At 48.2% G+C, this 18,650-nt stretch overlaps 2 protein-coding genes across 5 annotated transcripts in view; one reads left to right on the forward strand and one right to left on the reverse strand.

The window, feature by feature from the left end:
• SGPL1 (sphingosine-1-phosphate lyase 1) overlaps positions 1-11,835 on the forward strand; it is a 52,144-nt gene extending 40,309 nt beyond the window's left edge. For all 3 annotated transcript variants that reach the window (XM_033129873.1, XM_033129872.1, XM_033129874.1), the window contains 8 exons: positions 218-306; positions 1,676-1,781; positions 3,202-3,300; positions 3,994-4,143; positions 5,128-5,366; positions 6,456-6,602; positions 7,542-7,662; positions 8,205-11,835. In XM_033129873.1, coding sequence (XP_032985764.1) covers positions 218-306; positions 1,676-1,781; positions 3,202-3,300; positions 3,994-4,143; positions 5,128-5,366; positions 6,456-6,602; positions 7,542-7,662; positions 8,205-8,345 — 1,092 coding nt within the window. In that variant the 3' untranslated portion in view covers positions 8,346-11,835. The remainder of the gene's footprint in view (positions 1-217; positions 307-1,675; positions 1,782-3,201; positions 3,301-3,993; positions 4,144-5,127; positions 5,367-6,455; positions 6,603-7,541; positions 7,663-8,204) is intronic.
• Positions 11,836-13,079: 1,244 nt separating this feature from the next.
• Positions 13,080-18,378, reverse strand: PCBD1 (pterin-4 alpha-carbinolamine dehydratase 1). 2 transcript variants are annotated; one of them, XM_033129877.1, is made up of 4 exons: positions 18,208-18,378; positions 15,269-15,400; positions 14,640-14,720; positions 13,080-13,501 (listed from the first exon to the last, which is right to left on the reverse strand). In XM_033129877.1, the coding sequence occupies exons 1-4, from the start codon at positions 18,361-18,363 to the stop codon at positions 13,490-13,492; spliced, it is 381 nt and encodes a 126-aa protein (XP_032985768.1). In that variant the 5' UTR covers positions 18,364-18,378; the 3' UTR covers positions 13,080-13,489. The 2 variants fall into 2 exon arrangements, with proteins under 2 accessions (XP_032985768.1, XP_032985766.1); XM_033129875.1 differs by having other exon boundaries at positions 13,080-13,629.
• Positions 18,379-18,650: the final 272 nt, after the last annotated feature.

Genomic DNA, 18,650 nt, shown 5'->3' on the forward strand with positions numbered 1-18,650 from the left:
CTGCTCATTCTTAGTTCCTAGTTTTTACTCTTCTCATGATCCAAGATGGGGCTTAGCCAACAAAGTGAAATTTTCCTTCGGGAAGACATAGCAGTGTCTCCTCTGTGGCATGCGAGACTGTCTGTTTCTGCACCAGACACATCGACATCAGGACAGGAAGCACATGATGATAGCTCTCTCACTCCCTTTCACAGATGATGTCTCTTCTTTTTTACAGGTGACCTCTGGGGGGACAGAAAGCATACTGATGGCCTGCAAAGCTTACCGGGATCTGGCCTTAGACAATGGGATCAAAATTCCAGAAATGTATGTTTGAGTGGCTGGGTTCCCCCGCCGCCTTAGATTTGTCTGTTTGGAATATGCTGAATGAGACAGCCTGACAATCTGTTTTCTGCGTCTTTTTTGGCAATTCCAGTCCTCTTTCCTCCTGTGCTGTGCTCTTGACCCATGACTTCATATTCAGCAAAATCCTGAGTGGATCAGCGAGTTAATTTTTAAGATCATTCCCTGTCCCCCCGCCCCCACACACACTTCCAGTTTATACATGGTACATACTGCGAGTAAGAAGGAGAACTTTTTTCCAAAAGTGACAGAGTGACAGGACTCTATCTTTGAATTCTGTGATATTACAAATTACTTTCAGCCTAAGGAAAGCTCTTTGTTTATCTTAATTCAGTGAAAGTTAGTTAACTATAACAGGCGGCCTTGGGGTGCTCCCTAAGAAAATTTCAGCCTGAAGGTTGTTTTCTGGGAGGAAAAATTTTAAAAATCTTTTTTGAGATTTACCCATATTGCCACCCCATGGTCATAATTTTGATACTTGGTTGCATTTTTTTCTCTAGACCTCTCCTTGTACAGTGTATTGATAGGATGTTTGGATGAATGTTTTTGCTGCAAGTGTCGGTGACTAAGGGTTTTGTTGCATATGATTTCAAGCTATGATTCATACTTAGCCTAAGAAAATAAATCAGGTCGCCATCTTTCTTCATACCTAAATCTTTAGTGCTTGGTACTTAAGTAATAGAGATTTTTCTGCCTTAAAAGGGAACAGATTAATTATAAAAGTGGAGCAATTGAGTGATGTCTGGAAGCAAATACTTAAGTACGACTCAGTTTCCTTTTTCAGTACTATTTGAAATGCTGCTTCCAAGTGTGTAGTGAAAATGGGGACTTTTTAGTTTGTCATAGGATCATGGTCTTTCATAGATGGAGGGGACCACTGAGCTGATGCTCGGCTGCTGCTTTAACATCCCTGCTAAGCAATCTGACGTTTTCTCCTTGAACATGTGTCGTGTCAGGAAGCTTTCTCCCCACTGAGGTAGCTACCCTGTCTTTGGATAGGCAGCCACTAGAAGGCTCCACTTTATGTTGATCTGATCCAAATTTCCTGTCCTTTTCTCATGTCAGCCCTAATTTAGGCTTTGGATCCCTTGATGTGCGATTACTTCCGAGTTCTTTCTGTTGCCAAAATAATTTCCTAAATAGTAGGGAGGTTTCTCTAGAATATTAGTTGACCTCTTTTTGTGCTTAAAAAGTAAATATAAACACTTTTTAAAATTTGAGGAAAAATAATTAGAGCTTTACTCCTGATGAGTTAAGTTGGCTGCTAAGTGTGCTCTCTCCTGAATCCCGTTTTGATCTGAATTTCATTGTTCTCTTCTTCCCTATCACTTAGTGTGGCCCCCCAAAGTGCCCATGCTGCGTTTGACAAAGCCGCCCATTATTTTGGGATGAAGATTATACGAGTTCCACTGAACAAAATGATGGAGGTGGATGTTCGGGTGAGTTCTTCTGAAGGGCCATTTTCTGCCTTGGGCTGCGAGAAGCAGGAAGTACCACCTGACGGACTGGTTTTCCAGTGTTGCCTGCAAATAGGCTCGAAATGCCTTTGATTGTAGCAGCCATAGTTGCAAAAACTACCACTGGCAGTGGTGATTGATTGCAGCTTCTTCAGTCTTTTCGTCGATTCATGAATTCTAATAGGAAGATGATCTAGTTCCTAACTGGAGACTTGAAAGACCAGTGCCATCCCTTTCTTTTCTCTGTTTGTAAAATGAGCATGGACTAATTTGCCCCAAGACTCTCACTGTGGTTCTGACTGGCATGAATTAGTACCATTGCCATTAGAATAGTAATTTTTTTTCCAGAGGTGAACTGTTCCCATTTATTCACACTAGCATTATCGAGGTATCTTTATTGAGGTATTAACTAACATATTAATTCATTGACAAATAAAAAGTTGTATATATTTAAGGTATAGAACTTAATATTTTGTGTAAGTATACATTGTGAAATAATCACAATCAATGTGTTAACATACATATCAACCTCATATATCACTATTGTCTTTCTTTTTTTTTTTTTTTCATGGTTAGAACACTGAAGACCAGCCTCTAGATCTCTAAGCAAATTTCAAGTGTACAATGCGGTATTAACCGTACTGGCTAAATAGTCCCATGGCAGTACATTAGATCTCCAGAACTTATCTTGCATAACGGAAACTTGGTACCTCTTGACCAGCGTGTCCGCCTTTCCCTAACGTTCTAGCTCCTGGCACCCGCCATTCTACTCTTGCTTTTATGAGTTTGACTGTTTTAGATTCCACATATAAATGAGATCACGCAATCTTTGTCTTTCTGTCCCTGGCTTATTTCACTTAGCATAATGTCCTCTAGGTTCATCCATGTTGTCACAAATGGCATTTCTTTTTAAGGCTGAATAATATTCCTTCAGTAATTATTTTTACGCCTTGCATTTGTGTAGAAGTTTCCAGTTTTCAGAGTGCTGTCAGCGTCACATTTGAGCCTTAGGACAGCCCAAGGAGGTCGTAGAAGCTGTTAGTATCACCGTCGTTGCCAGATGAGGAAACCAACTGAGTGCATTGGTTCCCTCAGGTTTCTCTGTGGTCAGCAGGGTGGGACTCACATTCGGCTCTTTTGCCTCGTGGCCCCATATTCTTTTACCTCCACAGTGATTTTGCTGTTTTTGTGTTGTGCTCTCACTCTGTTCCCCAAATGGGCCTATCTGGCCTTGTTTGTATTCTGCCACCTTGTTTGGGAGGCGGTCTTCTCCCAGGTGGGAGAGGGGAAGGAGGGCACTAGTGGAGACTGCCACCTTAGCAGTCTCGATTAATCTCGGCAGTGGGAGAGAGAAGTAAGTGCGGAGTGGATGTTCATTTTCCCCTTAACCTTAAACCCCTAGGCAATGAGAAGAGCCATCTCCAGGAACACCGCCATGCTCGTCTGCTCTACCCCCCAGTTTCCTCACGGGGTGATAGATCCTGTCCCTGAAGTGGCCAAGGTATGAGAGAGAAATGGACTCCTTGGCAGTCAAATTAAGGTTTTAAAATAGAACCTCATGGTGCAGTACCTGGTAAATAGGAGCGATTCTGAGTTTAGATTTGAGCACAGTAGTGATGGCTAGCTCTCACCAGCCGTGTTTGAAGCCCTACGGCTCTGTTTGGAGCCCCTGATGGTTAGCTTCTGCTATGGGGGAGGAGTAATAGAAGGGAGAAGGCTTTGTTTAAGTTGGACGTTCTAAAGTAGGGCTGACGTCTTGATTCCGATGGGGACACGACTTGCATGTCGGAGCATGTCTACCAGACTGGTCCTCAACATGCTGCCCCGTCGCACCCCTCCCCACGCCCCCACCCACGGTTACTAAAGCATGACCTTTTCCGTTTCCTCTCCAGAGGCCGACACAGTCAGAGGGCTTCTCATTTCCTGCTTAATTTTGCAATGAGTTTGAGGCCCTGCCTATTTAAATATAAAATAGATCCCACATTTCAGATGAATTATTGTGAGGGCTGAGTACCTTTGAAAGATGAGCTTTTTTTATTATAGGAATGTCAAAAATAGCCTGTTTTTTAAAACATGGGAGACATAGTACGTAATGGCCTGGTGGTTACAGCCCACCTTCCCAAACATGCCTTGCGAAGTTCTTGTTCTAGGGCTACAAATGAAATTTCCCATGGTCTTTATTTTTTGGAACTAGCTGGCTGTCAAATACAAAATACCTCTTCATGTAGACGCTTGTCTGGGGGGCTTCCTCATCGTCTTCATGGAGAAAGCAGGATACCCACTGGAGCAACCATTTGACTTCCGGGTGAAAGGTGTGACCAGCATTTCAGCGGACACCCACAAGGTGAGCTAAGGAAGAGGCCAAATGTTAATCAAAGTAGACAGTGGATTATTTTGACGATTATCAGCAAAATAAATTGGTTAAAGCATTAGCTTCCCCTAAAATGTAAACTTAAGTCTGGCTCTTTGTTCTCACCAGGGCGGCTGATTGAGGTGACAAGGTGTAAGGATAGAGGTGCCAACCAATAGTGGAAAGGAACCTGTTATCTTTGTGTCTTATGGCTGAGAGCATTTCTGTGTGTAACTGGGACCTGCTAGTATAGTGGCCCTTAAAAAATGAGTTCCCCAAAGCCTTGAGATTATTTGGGGGAGGGTGGAGGTGAGGTTGATACTGGTATTCCTGGGAGAGGAGGTGTGTTAATGTTGCAGCCCCCATGCGATGGGGGCTCCTGCACCCAAATGGCAGGAGAGGAGAGTCCTTTGGCAAAAGGGAAGAACTTAATTCAGGAATGCTCGGCTTGTAATGTTTGAAATGTCCATGCCTGTCACCTGCTGTGGACTGAGGCAAAGTCTACGTCAGTTTCTTTTAAAGCTGGATTAAGTAGCTTCTAGATTCTGAGCACCATAATGTTCTTAAAAAGGAAGTCGAATACTAAGCAAAAAAAGATGAGAAGGGAGTCAAATCGTGATTTTAGTTGATCCAAGTAGCTTGAATTCCATCCTTTCCTGGCTTCCAGTGGAAATTTATCTTTGCTTCTGGCCTGACAGACACCCCTCCCTTAATGTTTTAAATCAGGAAAACCACACACTAGGTGAGAGGGGAGGTAAACCGATTAACTGGACAAGTAGGCGCTCTTCTTCTTGGGCCTCAGATTCCTCATCCCTGAAACAGAATCATCCCTTCAGTTCCCTCTATCCTTTAACATTCTAAGGGTGAATTTTTAATGTGAGTCGGGAACATGTCATAGAGAAACTGACACATGAAGGAGAAATTTGCACGATGAGCGTTTCGGGCCAGGACACTCACCTGTCTGCTTCTTCCCCCCAGTATGGCTACGCCCCCAAAGGCTCCTCAGTGGTGTTGTACAGTGACAAGAAGTACAGGAGCTATCAGTTCTTCATCGATCCAGACTGGCAGGGTGGCATCTACGCTTCCCCGACCATCGCGGGCTCACGGCCCGGTGGCATTAGCGCAGCCTGCTGGGCCGCCTTGATGCACTTCGGTGAGAGCGGCTATGTTGAAGCTACCAAACAGATCATCAAAACTGCTCGCTTCCTCAAGTCAGAGTATGTGTGGGAGATTGGGGTTCTGCCTTGTCTCTTGCTTTGTCTGCTGGGGGACTCAGGGCACCTGCCCGGCCCGGCACCCAGAGCCACAGCCCATTTGCTGTCTCCTGAGAGACCAGGGGCTTAGGGTGGCAGCTTAGGACTGGTGCTGGCCTGGGAGGATAAATGCCCTTGCTCTGCTGTGACTTGGAGGGTCACATCGGGCCTTCACCTGTAGGCCATTGTGTCTGCAAGGATGTCTTAACAACTGGCAGCTCTTGCCAAGTGCTAACATGGTTTAATGGTTAGGACAGTGGTTCTCAAACGTGACCGTGCATCCTGATAACCTAGAGGGCTTGTTAAAATGCCGATTGCTGGGCCCCACTCCTAGAATTCTGGTGCAGTAGATCTGGAATGGGGGTCTGGGGATTTGCATTTCTGCTCCCAGTGCATACTGATGCTGGTAGTCTGGGAATCACACTTGGAGCATCACGGGAATAAAAAAAATTGGGAGTGGGGGTGATGAAATCTCCTTAAGATAAGGCTGGAACTAGGCTGCGTGCTTTGTCTAGCATATCTATTCATGTATTACCCACTTGTTTCTCTGTGTCACCGGTATCGGGAAGGCTTTTTCAGAATCTTGAAGGGGAATAGAAGTGACCATGGGCATGTCTCATTTGAAAATGGCCGGCATATAGTTCTGATATTCCCATCTGTTGAGAACTGCTGTACCAGTTCTCACTTGAGGGATTACCTATATGGCTTTTTTTAAAAAAGGGATTATTTTTACAGTATTTTCTTTTTAAAGTACATCTTTTATGCCTCAGATGCCCGTCCGTGTCACATCATAATTTGGAGTTGGGCAGACAGGTTAGGAAGCAGTGATTCTGAGTCATTGAATCTAAATGGGCTTTGGGCCTCTGAATATTTGTAATGTTTAGGAACCACTGATCTCAGTGTAGCCACCTCATTTTAGAAGATGAAAGCACTAAAGCCCCAAAAGATCAGATTGTATTACAAGAGAGACATTGGTCGATCAACGAGAATTGATGGTCAGAGGAATAGATGTGTCTGAATTCCCTTTTTGGTCCTTTTCTTGTTGGTTTTAAGACTGGAAAACATCAAAGGCATCTTTGTGTTTGGGGACCCTCAATTGTCCGTCATTGCTCTGGGCTCCCGTGATTTTGACATCTACCGACTATTTAACCTGATGACTGCGAAGGGGTGGAACTTGAACCAGCTGCAGTTCCCATCCAGGTAAGCTTGCAGAAGCCTCTTTCCCTTCCTTTGCTCCATGACTTTTGAAGAACTCGGATAACAAGGTGACCCAAGTGGTGATTCACTGCTCGATCCCAGCACTATAGTGGCAACTGTAGTATCTGTAAGGTTTCTGCCTTGGAGTTACTCAATATCAAAGCAGGACCCGTAGCTTTAAACTTGGGCAAAGTTAGGTGGCAGCCTCTTGAGATCAGGGGTCGGACATAAGACCCCCCCCCCACCGGCTCCCCCATCCCCACTATCTTTCTAGGTTCTGTACTCTCCGATCCGTCTGTCCGGTCATCAGATTGGTCTTATAAACCGACTCGTTACCGGAGTAATATTTAGCTCAAAACCTTCCAGAGGGCTTCTGACCATTCAGGCCTGCTACTGTCGTCTTTACTATGCTTTTCTAACCTGATCTTCCATGATGCCTTTAAATAAACACTCGACCCCAGTAGAAGAGGTCTCTTCAGTGTCCTTCACGTGTTGGCACCATTGGCAATCCCATCTGGACAGTGTTTTCTTCGCAATCCCTCTGTATCCCACTCTACCTCCCAGGGAAATGAGGGTTTCTTTTTCACTCTGACATCCTATCAGGATGGTTTCCATTCTATCAGGATGGTTTTTTGTTTTTGTTTTCGTTTTTTAAAATTTATTGGGGTGACAATTGTTAGTGAAATTACATAGATTTCAGGTGTAATCAGGATGGTTCTTGATCATTCCGAGAAGCCTTTGTGCCAGCCCATGCTTCACAACCCAGGTATTTGAGAGCCTTGATTCCCAGGGTTGGGTACAACGTAGATGACTGTTATTTGTCACAAATAACATGAAGAAGCAGCCAATGAGTTCCTGTGTTTGGAACTGCTTTATTTTGGATTTTTTTTTCTTCTTCTCCTTCCAAGGTTCACCTCTCTTTGTCTCTGTCTTCTCCCATAGTATTCACTTCTGCGTCACGTTAGTACATACCCGGAAGCGAGTAGCCATACAGTTCCTAAAGGACGTCCGGGAATCTGTCACTCAGATCATGAAGAATCCTAAAGCAAAGACCACAGGAATGGTAGGCACATGTGGGGTTTTTCCTTCCTGTGGAAGTTTAAGTGTTGTTGGGAGGGGCAACTTGAAAGAATCAGATGGCCCTGCGTCTGTTCCTGCCTCTGCCCCTTCGCCACAAATCTGTTTCCTTAGTGAATTAGAGCGGATGATCTCTGCCTCACCCGTTCCTAGAGTTTTTTAGTCTTGAATCAGATATACTATATATATGAAGCGTCTTGTAAATTTGAAAGTGCTCTACAGGGCCAAGTAGTGGTAGTGTCCATTTGAAAAGAAAAATTTGACACAGTAAAGGCAATAAATCTGTTTTTGCTGGAAGTTTCTACAGCAAATCCCAGATGATAGTTCCTTTGGGCAGAAAGGCAGACTGGCAAGCAAGTACCTGTGAAAAACTGACCACGTCAGCTCTCCTTCTGATCGAATGGAGCCTGGGGTGGGAATGGAGTGGAGGAGAAGAAGACACGTGGAGGGCAAGGACAGGGCAGAGGGAGGTCATTACCTCTCCTGTACCCCTCGTCACTAATACCGATTCTTTGACTGGATTTGTAGGGTGCTATCTACGGCATGGCCCAGACCACCGTCGACAGGAACCAGGTAGCAGAATTGTCCTCGGTCTTCTTGGACAGCCTTTTCAGCACAGACACTGTACCTCAGGGCAGCCAGATGAATGGTTCTCCAAAACCCCGCTGAGCCCGGACCCTTTCTAGCCCCGAGGGGCTTCTGGCCTTCAGAAGGTTCTCGGAGTGTGGAACAGGCCATCCACAGTTTCAGCATCTGGTCTTGCTCCACAGAACACGACGAGACAGACCACAAGACAGCTCGAGCCTCAGGATTGTTGTTCCTCCTTTCATCATCCTTTTGTGGTTTTCAGTATGAAGACCCCGAAGGATTCCATTACGTTATCATTTTGCCCTTGTTCTAAATGTTATCCTAGGAATTGTTTTAACCATTTCCTTCTCTAACCTCTCTAGCTTTCAACTTCACTTAATCCTTGTGTGGCAGCTCTGACCTGTCCTGATTCCTTAAGGAAGCTGGGACACAGTTTATGAAATAGAAAACGGTTTTCTTTGTTGTCTCAGGCAGATTGGCTGATCAGGTAGGAAGCATCCATGTAACAAGTTTCCCTGGGTGGGTGTTAGATACACTCTAAGCAGGAGGCTTTTTCGGCCCTTTGCTCTTTGAGTAGGTTAGTTGTCTCTCTTAGGGTCACTTTTGTTGCAGTTTGTTTTATTTTTCCAGGACACAGATTGACCAGGCCGTTGTTGCTCTTATGCAGGAGTAGAGTGGTCTGTCTACCAAGGCCGGGTGTGGAGGAGTCCACTGTCCTCTTCTTGCATACAGTCCCCATTTGATTCTTGGCTGCCACCGTCTTTGGCGATTCTTATTTGAAATTATGCTACCCTTGGAGCATAATTGTTACCATGGACCAGAAGGGAATGCGATTCCCAAAGGATCTAGGACTTTCTGGCCCTAGTGTTCAGAGCACACCTGAGCCCTCTCCTGGGCTGGTGATACCAGAAACCAGACCCTCTTCTATACTTCTCTGAGTATCAGAGTAGGATGAGCACCCAGATTCAAAAAGTTGTCACCAAAAGTTGGTGGTGGCCCTCCCCTCCCGCACCGCTTTAAGCCATCATGTATGAAAATATGTCTGCTTGAAGGAACCACTCAAAGCACTTTCACAAGTTGCCTTGATTTACCCTACGTGGTGCAAGGAGGGTGTGAGAGAGCTCCCAAGGCAAGGAAAATTTTTTCTTTCCATGAGTGTGTTCTTCCTGCCTCTTCCCCCTTTATTCAACTCCCAAAGGTACTATGGCAATTGAGCCTCAGGTACTGGATGCTTCCCAGCCCTGGCTAGGATGAGAGAAACATTTTGGAATGGGAAACATGAAGGTAAGTTTCAGTCAGAGGCCAGGGCCTGGGTTTTCTTCATAAGACTAGTTGCTCAGGGTGGTGCAGGGACAAGACCAAACCCTGTGCCCACTCCCGACCCTCTTCTCCCCGCGTGGGGCCCAGGTCTAGGTTGAGCCACTGTCCTGCCCTGATGACGACATATCCTGCGTGTGCCTTTTTCCTCCGCAGGGAGCAGTGGGGGGCTATTCCTGACCCAAGCCCAGGGGATCAGCCCCTGAGGTTTTTATTTGAGTAGGGGATACTTAGGGTAAGTCAGGAGAAATGCCTCTGTTCCATTACCCTTCTCAGGGACTCCTGAATATTCAGCCTCTTCCGGCCGGTGTCCTCTCGCCTCCCTCACTGGGTATGCTGGGGGCCGGGAGAGCCAAGGCGACCAGATTTTCCCCGAAGCTCCTTAACCACTTTTGTCTGAAATGTTTCTTAGCACTGTATTTGCTACACAAAACTGTGACTGGCCGTGTCATTGCAGGGCTGGTGTGTGTGTGTGTGTGTGTGTTTACTCCTGTCTATTGTGGGTTCCAAGAGTGGTTGGTGTATGTTTGTGTGTGTGTGTGTGTGTTACAGGGAGAGGCTGAGAGCCTTGGGGCATGGGAATTATATGTTCCCTCCAGCTGCTGAACTGGTGGGCACCTCCTGAGCGGGGCTGTGGTCAGAGCTGTGCATGGATTGTCTTTTGCGTCTCCAGTGCAGTCATTATGTTGGAGGAAGTCCAGAGACCCAGAACCACCCAGCAGGCACCTCTGTGGTTTGTCAGCTGCTAAGGTGGAGAAGCGTGTGTCCTACAGTGTTCTGTTGCTTCCAGCGTTGGCCAGGACCTTCCCCTGTGCTGTAACAACATTGCTGCCGGTTGGTGGTGGTGGGGGCTGGTTTTCAAAGGGACCTACTGTAGCCACTTTAATTTATGATCATGAGCCTTAGTTTGACCTAACATTTGTGAGCTTTCCATTCTGTGTGTGTCTGCACGTAGTAACACCCAGTCTGGCAGAGGGGGGCGGAATGTCTGAATGATACCATGTTAGCAGGCGTCCCAATGGCCTCTGCAAAACCTGTACTGTCTTGTTCCTGCAGAAATAAGTAGTCACGTGAATATACTGCCATGTCACTTTTAATATTACCAGTTTTATACTTGGAAAACGGTACTTGTCTCCTTTACATCTTTTCTGTCTTTAACCACCCCATTCCCAATTCAATGCTCCCTTCCTAATTGCAGCAATAATATCTTTAAAAGCAATTAAGTAATTAAATGTCCCATATCTTAATCGTTGTGGATGGTTGCATTCATTTGATTATTTAGGCCCACAGGTGCGATCCCCAGTGGGGTGCTGGCAGCTCTTGAACTGGCTGCTGGTGAGAGATCGCCCCCTTGTGGTGAAATGGTTGTGTGTGACCACTGCTCGTAGGGCCACTAGTGGGGCAGGAGCGGGTGAGCCTGTCTCCTGCCCAATGCCCAGCGCTGTCGTAGCTCCACCACCACTGATGTCACACCTGTTTTAAGGAGGTCTGGAACTCAGGTCTTTAGTTCCCCAGGGGCAGGGCCCTGCCTTACGTTTTCTGTCATCTTCATCCTCCATTTCTGCTTCCACCTTAGTGATAATTGAGCCATCCGTGGTAGTTTCCAGCCAGCTGGGCAGTGTGGCTCTAACCAAAGGGCACTGACTTCAAACCCTGCATTTGGTTTGGGACCTGATAGAACCTCTCAGAGCATCTTCGCACCTGTTACTGCCTTTGTCTTGTTCCATTATGACTTAAGAAGTGAGGAGTCTTCCCAAAGGGTTATTCAGGTTCCAGAGGCTGTCCTTCAGGTTACCAAGCTTTTCATTCTGGCTTGCAGCCCACTCAGACTTGCCAGAATCAACCTGAGGAATGCAGTCTTTGCTATGGTTTTCTGCCAAATGACTCAGTTTCCTAAGCACTACTTGCTTTGGGATAAACCCTAGAGAAAGAGGGGCCAGGATATGCTTGGTTAGGAGGCCTGGCCCATCCAATAAATGGTGTCTGAATGCTTATATGTGCTCCTTACCGCTGTGAGCCCCTTTACCTTCTCTGTGGGTTCTTGGCAGCAACAGACCACTTAGAGCTAGACCCTGTAGTATCAGAAGGAAAGATGGAAGCCTAATTTGATAGCCACCAGCTATAGCCTGGGTAAGCAAGTCAGGTGGTTGAGAGCCTTTTCTTGGAGTCTTCATTGCTTTCATTTTTCTTGTGCTTTCTTCTTTTTTCATAATCTCTCAATATCATCCCCTATAATTTCAATTATTTGAATTAATTTTAGAATAAACATTCATTTCTAAAAAGTGTGGCTTATGTCTCTGTCCCACGTAAAGTTGCTTCATATAACTGTAGTGCCCTCTAGGTTGGCCTTTTTCAACCCTTGTTCCACGAGAGTAAACAGTTACGTAACCCATAGTCCATACTTCCATGTCTGGTAGTTTCTGTCCCCTAAAACAGTCATCAGGTCAAAAGCATATTTAGAAAAACTTAAGTGAGAAGTGGAGCAGGTGGGGAACCACTCTGAGTCTTGGTCTTGATATCAGGCCTCACTGAGAACTGGCTCTTCACGTAGGTAGTGATGACCCTAACGGGCAGATAGGGTGCAAGGGGGTCCTGCTATAGTTCCTCTGAACTATAAACAATATGCTTATTTCTCAGCCACCAACTTCTGCCTCTTTTCTGGCCTTTGTTGCAGGACCAACTCATGCAGGGTGACTGGGGTATGACACTGCCAGAGGCCAAGTGCCCCTGGCATTTGCAAGTCAGCTTAGTGGCCGGGCAGCTACAGATGAGGGGTCGTAAGTGAGCACTCTTGCATAATGACATACCTGGGGTGCTGTCTGTGTGGCAAGCACACGGGGTAGAGATGACTGCTCTCCGTGTCCCCTTCTCCCAGCCCTGGCGCATCAGTGGGAATATTGTGTCCTCCAGAGTTACTGGGTGGGAGGACTGATCCGCGAATCAGCTCAACTGCTCGGATGGTAAATGGCCCGTCGTCACCCTTACAGTGTAAAAGCAGGCAAATCTGGAGACTGGCTGAGTTTGTAAGTGCACAAACCATCAGGATTAGAAATCGCCCCACCTGATGTAGACCAAGAAGGTAATGTGGTCCCAGACTGCCTTCCTGGTCGTGGGTCTCACCATGCATGTAACACAGGTGCCCTGCACACTTTTATCTGTGTCCATGAGGCCTCCTCAGCCATCTCTGCCTCAAGAACCCTGTTCAGGTCTTTGAGGCACAAGTCAAACGAAGCCTCCAGGTTCACCCTTCTTAATCACGTCCTATTCTCTTAGCTATTTCTTATCCTTGCATCTAGGTTAATTCATCCTGCCTAATAGTAGTTAACCGTCTTCCTCTTTAATTCCACTAGATGATAATGAACTCCTTGAAGGCAGGTGGTCTGGTCCCTTTTCCCCGCCGTGCCTCGCACAGAGTTAAGTGCTTTAAATAAGTGCTTTAAATGCCTGTTGACTCCCAATTTGGATTGGCCTGTGGAAAAGAAGATTCTAGAGCCCAAAGCCAAGGAAATGATAGTTTTATTTGAGGCATAAAAGCACAAATGTTTATCACATAGGATGGGGTTGGCTTTAGCGTTCTGGTGTCTAAGATAAGATTTTGTCTTGTCTTAGACAGCTTCTATCACAGCTTGGAAAACAGAAAGGCAGCAAGACACAGCCTGGAAAGGGAATCATTCACTGTTGCTGGGAAAGAATAAGATCTTCAAATTAGTGTACATTTAACAGAGCCCCAAGGATGGAGAGAGTGGTGCGGGGAAAAGGTGTCCGTTCCTGATGTTGGCAGCGATGCTGGTATCTCTTTCCACAGCAAGGACTCACCCCTTAATGGAGGCAGCAGGGTGGACTTGGCCATTTTGACTGCAGCAGCATTTGGGGGCTCTCCCCGCTCCCTCTCTGGATTTCCAGTTCAGTCACCCCTTTCCGTGAAGAATTCAAAGAGGAAAGCCTGGGTCTATGTCATGGACACGGCTACTTGCTCAATGAAGCTGGCCAGGTTTATGTCCCGTTCTGAAAGGCCTGCACATTCGTGGGTACTCAGGGTGATGTGGACCTGAAAGAAAAGTGGAGATTCGGGGCCAGCTGGTTCCACCGACTGAACCAACCTAAAAGCAGGACAGAGTCACTAGCCGTTCGGCGCAGCCACACCCAGGGCTCCAGAATACAGGCAGACCTCATTTGACTGCACTGTGCAGATAATGCAATTGAAAGTAAGACCCTCCACCAGCAAAAAGGCTCGACTCACTAAGGCTCAGATGACAGCATTTTTTAGCAATATTCTTTCATTAAAGTATTATAGCACTGTGTAAATGTAACTTATATGCACGGGGAAACCAAAAAATATGTGTGACTGGCTGTATGGCGGTACTGGCTTTATTGTGGTGGTCTCTGAGGTATGCCAGTCACTACAAGCTCCCCGAGGGGCTGCCTTCCACACATGTTTTCATGACAACAGTGCCAACAGTCTTCTACGACATCTCCAAAAACGATGGTGGCTTCAGCTATAGGGCAAATGAAATACCCAAACATTAAGAGCAATTCAAAAGCGAAAAACGAGACCAAAACAAACTCCAACTCCTAAACACTGTCCATTTACAAATCACCTCATCCAGCCTTAATGTTTTTACAGAGTCCAGGATAGCTCTTGGCACACGGCAGGCATTTAATGGCTGTTTCAGTTGATCCAGCAGACAATCTGATTTGTTTGCTGTACGTGGCTATTCTCCCTTCAGTTTTGTTAGTTTTTCATTCTATACATCTAGAAAGAGTTAAGTCATGTAGAGCTAGTAACAATGAATACGTCTGATTCCCAAAGCCGTTCCTTCCTTGGGTTTTGCCTTCTTGACGTCTGCTTAATGTTTAACTACAATTTACCTCACAATGTTTTAATTTGCATTTCTTTTGGATGTGAGACCTAATATTTTCCAAGGGTGTTTATGTTGATTCTAGGAAGGAGATGAATGGAGCAGGAAGAGTGGACAGTCAACGCACGGGAAACCCAAGGAAGGGGTGGCATTCTCAGAACTTGGACGGAGCCCAGCACAACGGGCACAGCTCACTCACCTTGTTGTACACGTTAAACCATTCGGGATGGTGGTCCAGTTTCTCAGCCTGCAGGGCCACTCTTGTCATGAAGCCAAAAGCCTATTTAGTGAAATGAGACCCAGGTTAGTGTTTTGAGAGAGACGGCTGGATACCTTTTTATGGCCAGTGGAAAGGAAAGCCTTGATGCAGGAGGATGGACAAACGTCCTATAAGGAGAGTCCTCTAGCTTTAAGCATTCCACCTGGCCTCCTGCCACTGGTTCTGGGGCTGGAGTTTGAGGAGGATTTCTGGAGCAGGAAGAAAATCCTGTTACTGCAATCACTAACAAAGTGGAAACACCAGAGAGGTTTAGTCTAGATCAATCTTTTCACTGTCTACTAAACTGTCTTCAGAAGTACATCTGCTTCCTAGGTGAGCTGTCTCTAAGGATTGTTTCTCAAAGTTCCAGGTGTGGAGAACCCAAGACCCATCTCCTCACTCCAGTCCCCAAGGATGACATGTCCAGAGAAAGCTGGGTTAGCGTAGCGTCTGAGTGTCTTGGCTAACAGGACTTGAAGGGAGAGAACAAGTTCTAGAATGGAACCCGCTCAGGCCCAGTCTCAGAAAACAGTCTCCCCGCCCTCCCCGCCCCGGCCCCAGCGCCATACCCTGTTAAAGTCTTTGAAATGGAACTGCTTGAAGATGGCATCTCGGCCTTCCAGCTCGTTCCACCCCACAGCCCTCAGGTTTGGCAACAGCTGGTCCCTCTCCTCAGCACTTAGCCTGTGTGCTTTGCCAGCCTGGGAGAGGGAAAAAACAGAAGCCCAAGGGCACTTCTTAGTACAGGACAAAAAAGAGGTCCCCAGACCTTTCGGGGAATTGAGCCAGCTGCCACTGGCTCCTCTGGACTGGGTGACAGTCAAAGGGCAGCTGGCCCAAAGCTCTAGACTGGGAGGTGTGGAGGGTGGCGCCCTGCCCTGGCTCATGCACTGATAGGTGCTGAGATTTTACATTCCACTCAAAAGAACAAAATCCCGAGGTGTAATGCACCTCGTCGGGACTGAGAAGCCGTCCTCCCCCACCGCTGCCCCCAAAGCCTTACAGAGCCCCCTCTCCCCAAAAGCTAGTTCTCTTACATGAATGCAATAAAAGTAAAACCAAGCCCAGCTGTGCATGTATGAAAGCACAACCTTTCAGAAAGAGTACCCCAACTGCCCAACCTTCCTTTCCTGTTACGGACCTTACGCAGTCCACTCCTGTGCCCCCACGCCACTCACGGTCAGGTGTATTGAAGTGAGCTGAAGCGGGGCGGGGGGGTTGCGGGTGGGAGTGACCACTGCTCCCCCCCGTCGTCACTGAGAGCACAGGCATAGTTCTCGAAGTGGGTCCGTGCCTCCTCGCTGGGACCAGCCAAGCACCCAGCACTTAAAACACGGTCCAGTTGACTCTTAGCCACACTGCAGTTGACAGGCCCTGGCACTACCTCCCGGTGGGTACGCCACGGTGCTCCCATGCAGCCTCTGGTTCCCAGATGCCAGACTTAGGGTTCTCAGACTTCCACCTTTCCTGTCAGCCTGGGAAGCCCAAGCCACAGAGCTCTGTTAAAAGTGGAAGTAACTTGGCCAAAGGTGACTGGCAAACTAGTGCCCCATCTATATTTTTACCTATTGTGCAAAGTGCCCTCGGGGTAGTCCAAATTGGCACCATTCAGGCCATAAGAGGAACCATCAGAGAACAGAAGGAAGCAAAAGTCAGTCCCATCCTCTGGGAGGATCCAAGTGTAGGAACTTAAGGGATCCCAGAATGAGGCTCCTGAAATAGAACTCCCCACGGACAGAAACTGGAGTGCTCCACTGAAGACGAATCGAGGTCTGGGGAGACGACGAGAGGGAGGTTAATTTGGCTTTTGTGAGGCAGCCCACAGACTGGGAGCCATGGGTGGAGTGGGCAGGGCTGGTTCAAACCCAGTTCTGCCATGCTCCAGCCAGGTGGCCCAGGGCACCTGTCTCCCTTGGCTTCATGGTAAAAGGGGATAAGAATTTCCACTTCGCATCAGCAAGAGGAGCTCACGGGACACCAGTAAGGGAATGTTATCTGCATTTTTAAAAGGAGACTTCCTGGGACAAGTAGGCATATGGGCCTTGCAGGTTTGGGTAGAATTGGAAAAGCATTGCACATTCTGACAAGTCAATCTTTTTCTCCTTCCTGACAACGTGTGTTCTCTCTGGAAGATCTGACTTGGTCTGTCTCCTCTCCTAAGCTCTCGAAGGCTAGAGATGTCAATAGAGACCTGTGTCACATGCCCAACTCCATCTCCACTCCAGAGCTGGCCTTTTCTCAGTGGCTGATAAGCCTGCTCTACGTATCCAGGCAACCAGATGACCAGATGTCAGCCAAGGCATCAGAACCCACTGTTTAGTTCTTTGGTTTGGAAAGGAGTGGGTGGGTACTGGTGAGCTCCTGGGAGGCCACTCTTTCTCTTTAGAATCTTCTGGAACCCCCCAGGTCTCTCAGCCTGGGGATGAACTGACAAGCCCCTCTGAGATCTAGGATCAGAGAGAGGGCAGGGGTGGTGTTTACTTAGTAAATCACAGGTCAGGCCTGCCTGGCCTTGATCTCTGGGGGAGTGCATGGAGAGGTTACTGATTACCTACGCCCTGCATCTCGGGGCCTCAGGGCACCTGTCAGCCTCACTCACCACCTCTTCTCCCACTAAGCTATAGCCCTCAAAATGCCTTCCCAGATAGCACTGCAGTCTGGACTGCTCCTAATGCTTTTGGGCTGTTAGGTCAAGCTTCCCTGGGTCTAGCTTCCCTGGGTCTAGCCTACCTCCCCTAGCTGCCCCCAGGGCTCACCTTCACCTCTCTGGCTGAGGGCAGGGGTGTGGGGTGTTGAAGCACAGGGCCTGAGACCCTCTTAAGGGGCAGCTTAGCCTGAGGGACGGCTGATCCTGAGCAATCACGTCCCCACTGCTGGGTGCAGGCCTCAAACTAGGCGCCAGGAGCTGGCTCAGAGGCCGGGGACAGCACAGGGTGCACAGAGGGCTTAGCCAGCCGGTGCCCAGAAATGCGATAAACAGGCACACAGACAACACACAGATTCACTCCCACGCGCGCGCACACCCACACAGGTTGACCCCCCACCCTCAATACAGAACAGAACCGTACCACCGAGGGGTCATTATCTGCGGGCTCACTATGCTGTCCCTCACCACCCCAGGCCCTGGTCCCACCGCCCCATCTTCCCATAGGGAGTTCACTAAGCCCCGCCCAAATTATTGTGGCGCGGAGGGGGCGAGGGCCTGGGAGCCAGGGGCAAGCCTGGCTGTTACCTGGCCTTGCCACCGCCCTCTCCCGGCCTCAGCTTCTCCTGGGGCACAACCTGGGGTGGGAGCGGGGCGGAGACCCCGATTCTCCGAATCCCACGCGCGGTAGTCTGAGAGGGGCTCGGAAGAACCCTCCCTGTCCCTCCCACTTCACCCTACCCAGCCCTGCCCTTGCAGCCGGCCTGGCCTGAACCCCACATTGCCCCCTTCCTCTCCTGGGGCCCCACTGTGCGCCCGTTCGTAACGGCTCTGCCGCGATCGCGCAGCGCGATCCCCCCTCACCATGTCGGGGCGCGGTGCGGGCGCGGGCGAGCAGCAGGTGGCGGCGGAGAAGGCGAGCTCGGCGCTGGGTGCTCTGGGCGGCCGTCGGGCGGGGCCGCGCTCGGGCCGCCCCGGGGCGGGGAGCGCAGCCGGGGAGGGGCTGCCGCCTGTAATCATTAACTTGGGCGCTAGGACTCTGTTCCCTTCCAGCACTTTCTTCGGTGCCCTTGTTATGGGGAGCTCGGGTTAAGTACGCGGGATCCAAATGCAGACGCGTTTGAATCGTGCTCTGTGTGAATCGTGCTCTGTGTGTTCCAGCTGTGTGACCCTGGGCGCGAGATTATCTGTTTTAAAAACACCTATTGAGGTATTATTGATCTTCAATAAACTGCACATTTTAAAGTGTACAATCTGATGCATTTTGACATATGTATGCCCCCCTGCAACCATTACCACCATCAAGA

This window comes from Rhinolophus ferrumequinum, chromosome 16, assembly GCF_004115265.2.
Source record: "Rhinolophus ferrumequinum isolate MPI-CBG mRhiFer1 chromosome 16, mRhiFer1_v1.p, whole genome shotgun sequence".
Classification (NCBI taxonomy): Eukaryota; Metazoa; Chordata; class Mammalia; order Chiroptera; family Rhinolophidae; genus Rhinolophus; species Rhinolophus ferrumequinum.

What these genes read in the sequence shown, in the direction of transcription:
- PCBD1 (XM_033129875.1), bottom strand. Translation starts at nt 18,363, where the DNA reads ATGATTACAGGCGGCAGCCCCTCCCCGGCTGCGCTCCCCGCCCCGGGG. An exon ending in ATTTCAAAGACTTTAACAGG is followed by an intron (nt 14,721 to 15,268) that starts GTATGGCGCTGG and finishes TTCACTAAATAG; the next exon opens with GCTTTTGGCTTCATGACAAG. An exon ending in GGTTTAACGTGTACAACAAG is followed by an intron (nt 13,630 to 14,639) that starts GTGAGTGAGCTG and finishes CTTTTCTTTCAG; the next exon opens with GTCCACATCACCCTGAGTAC.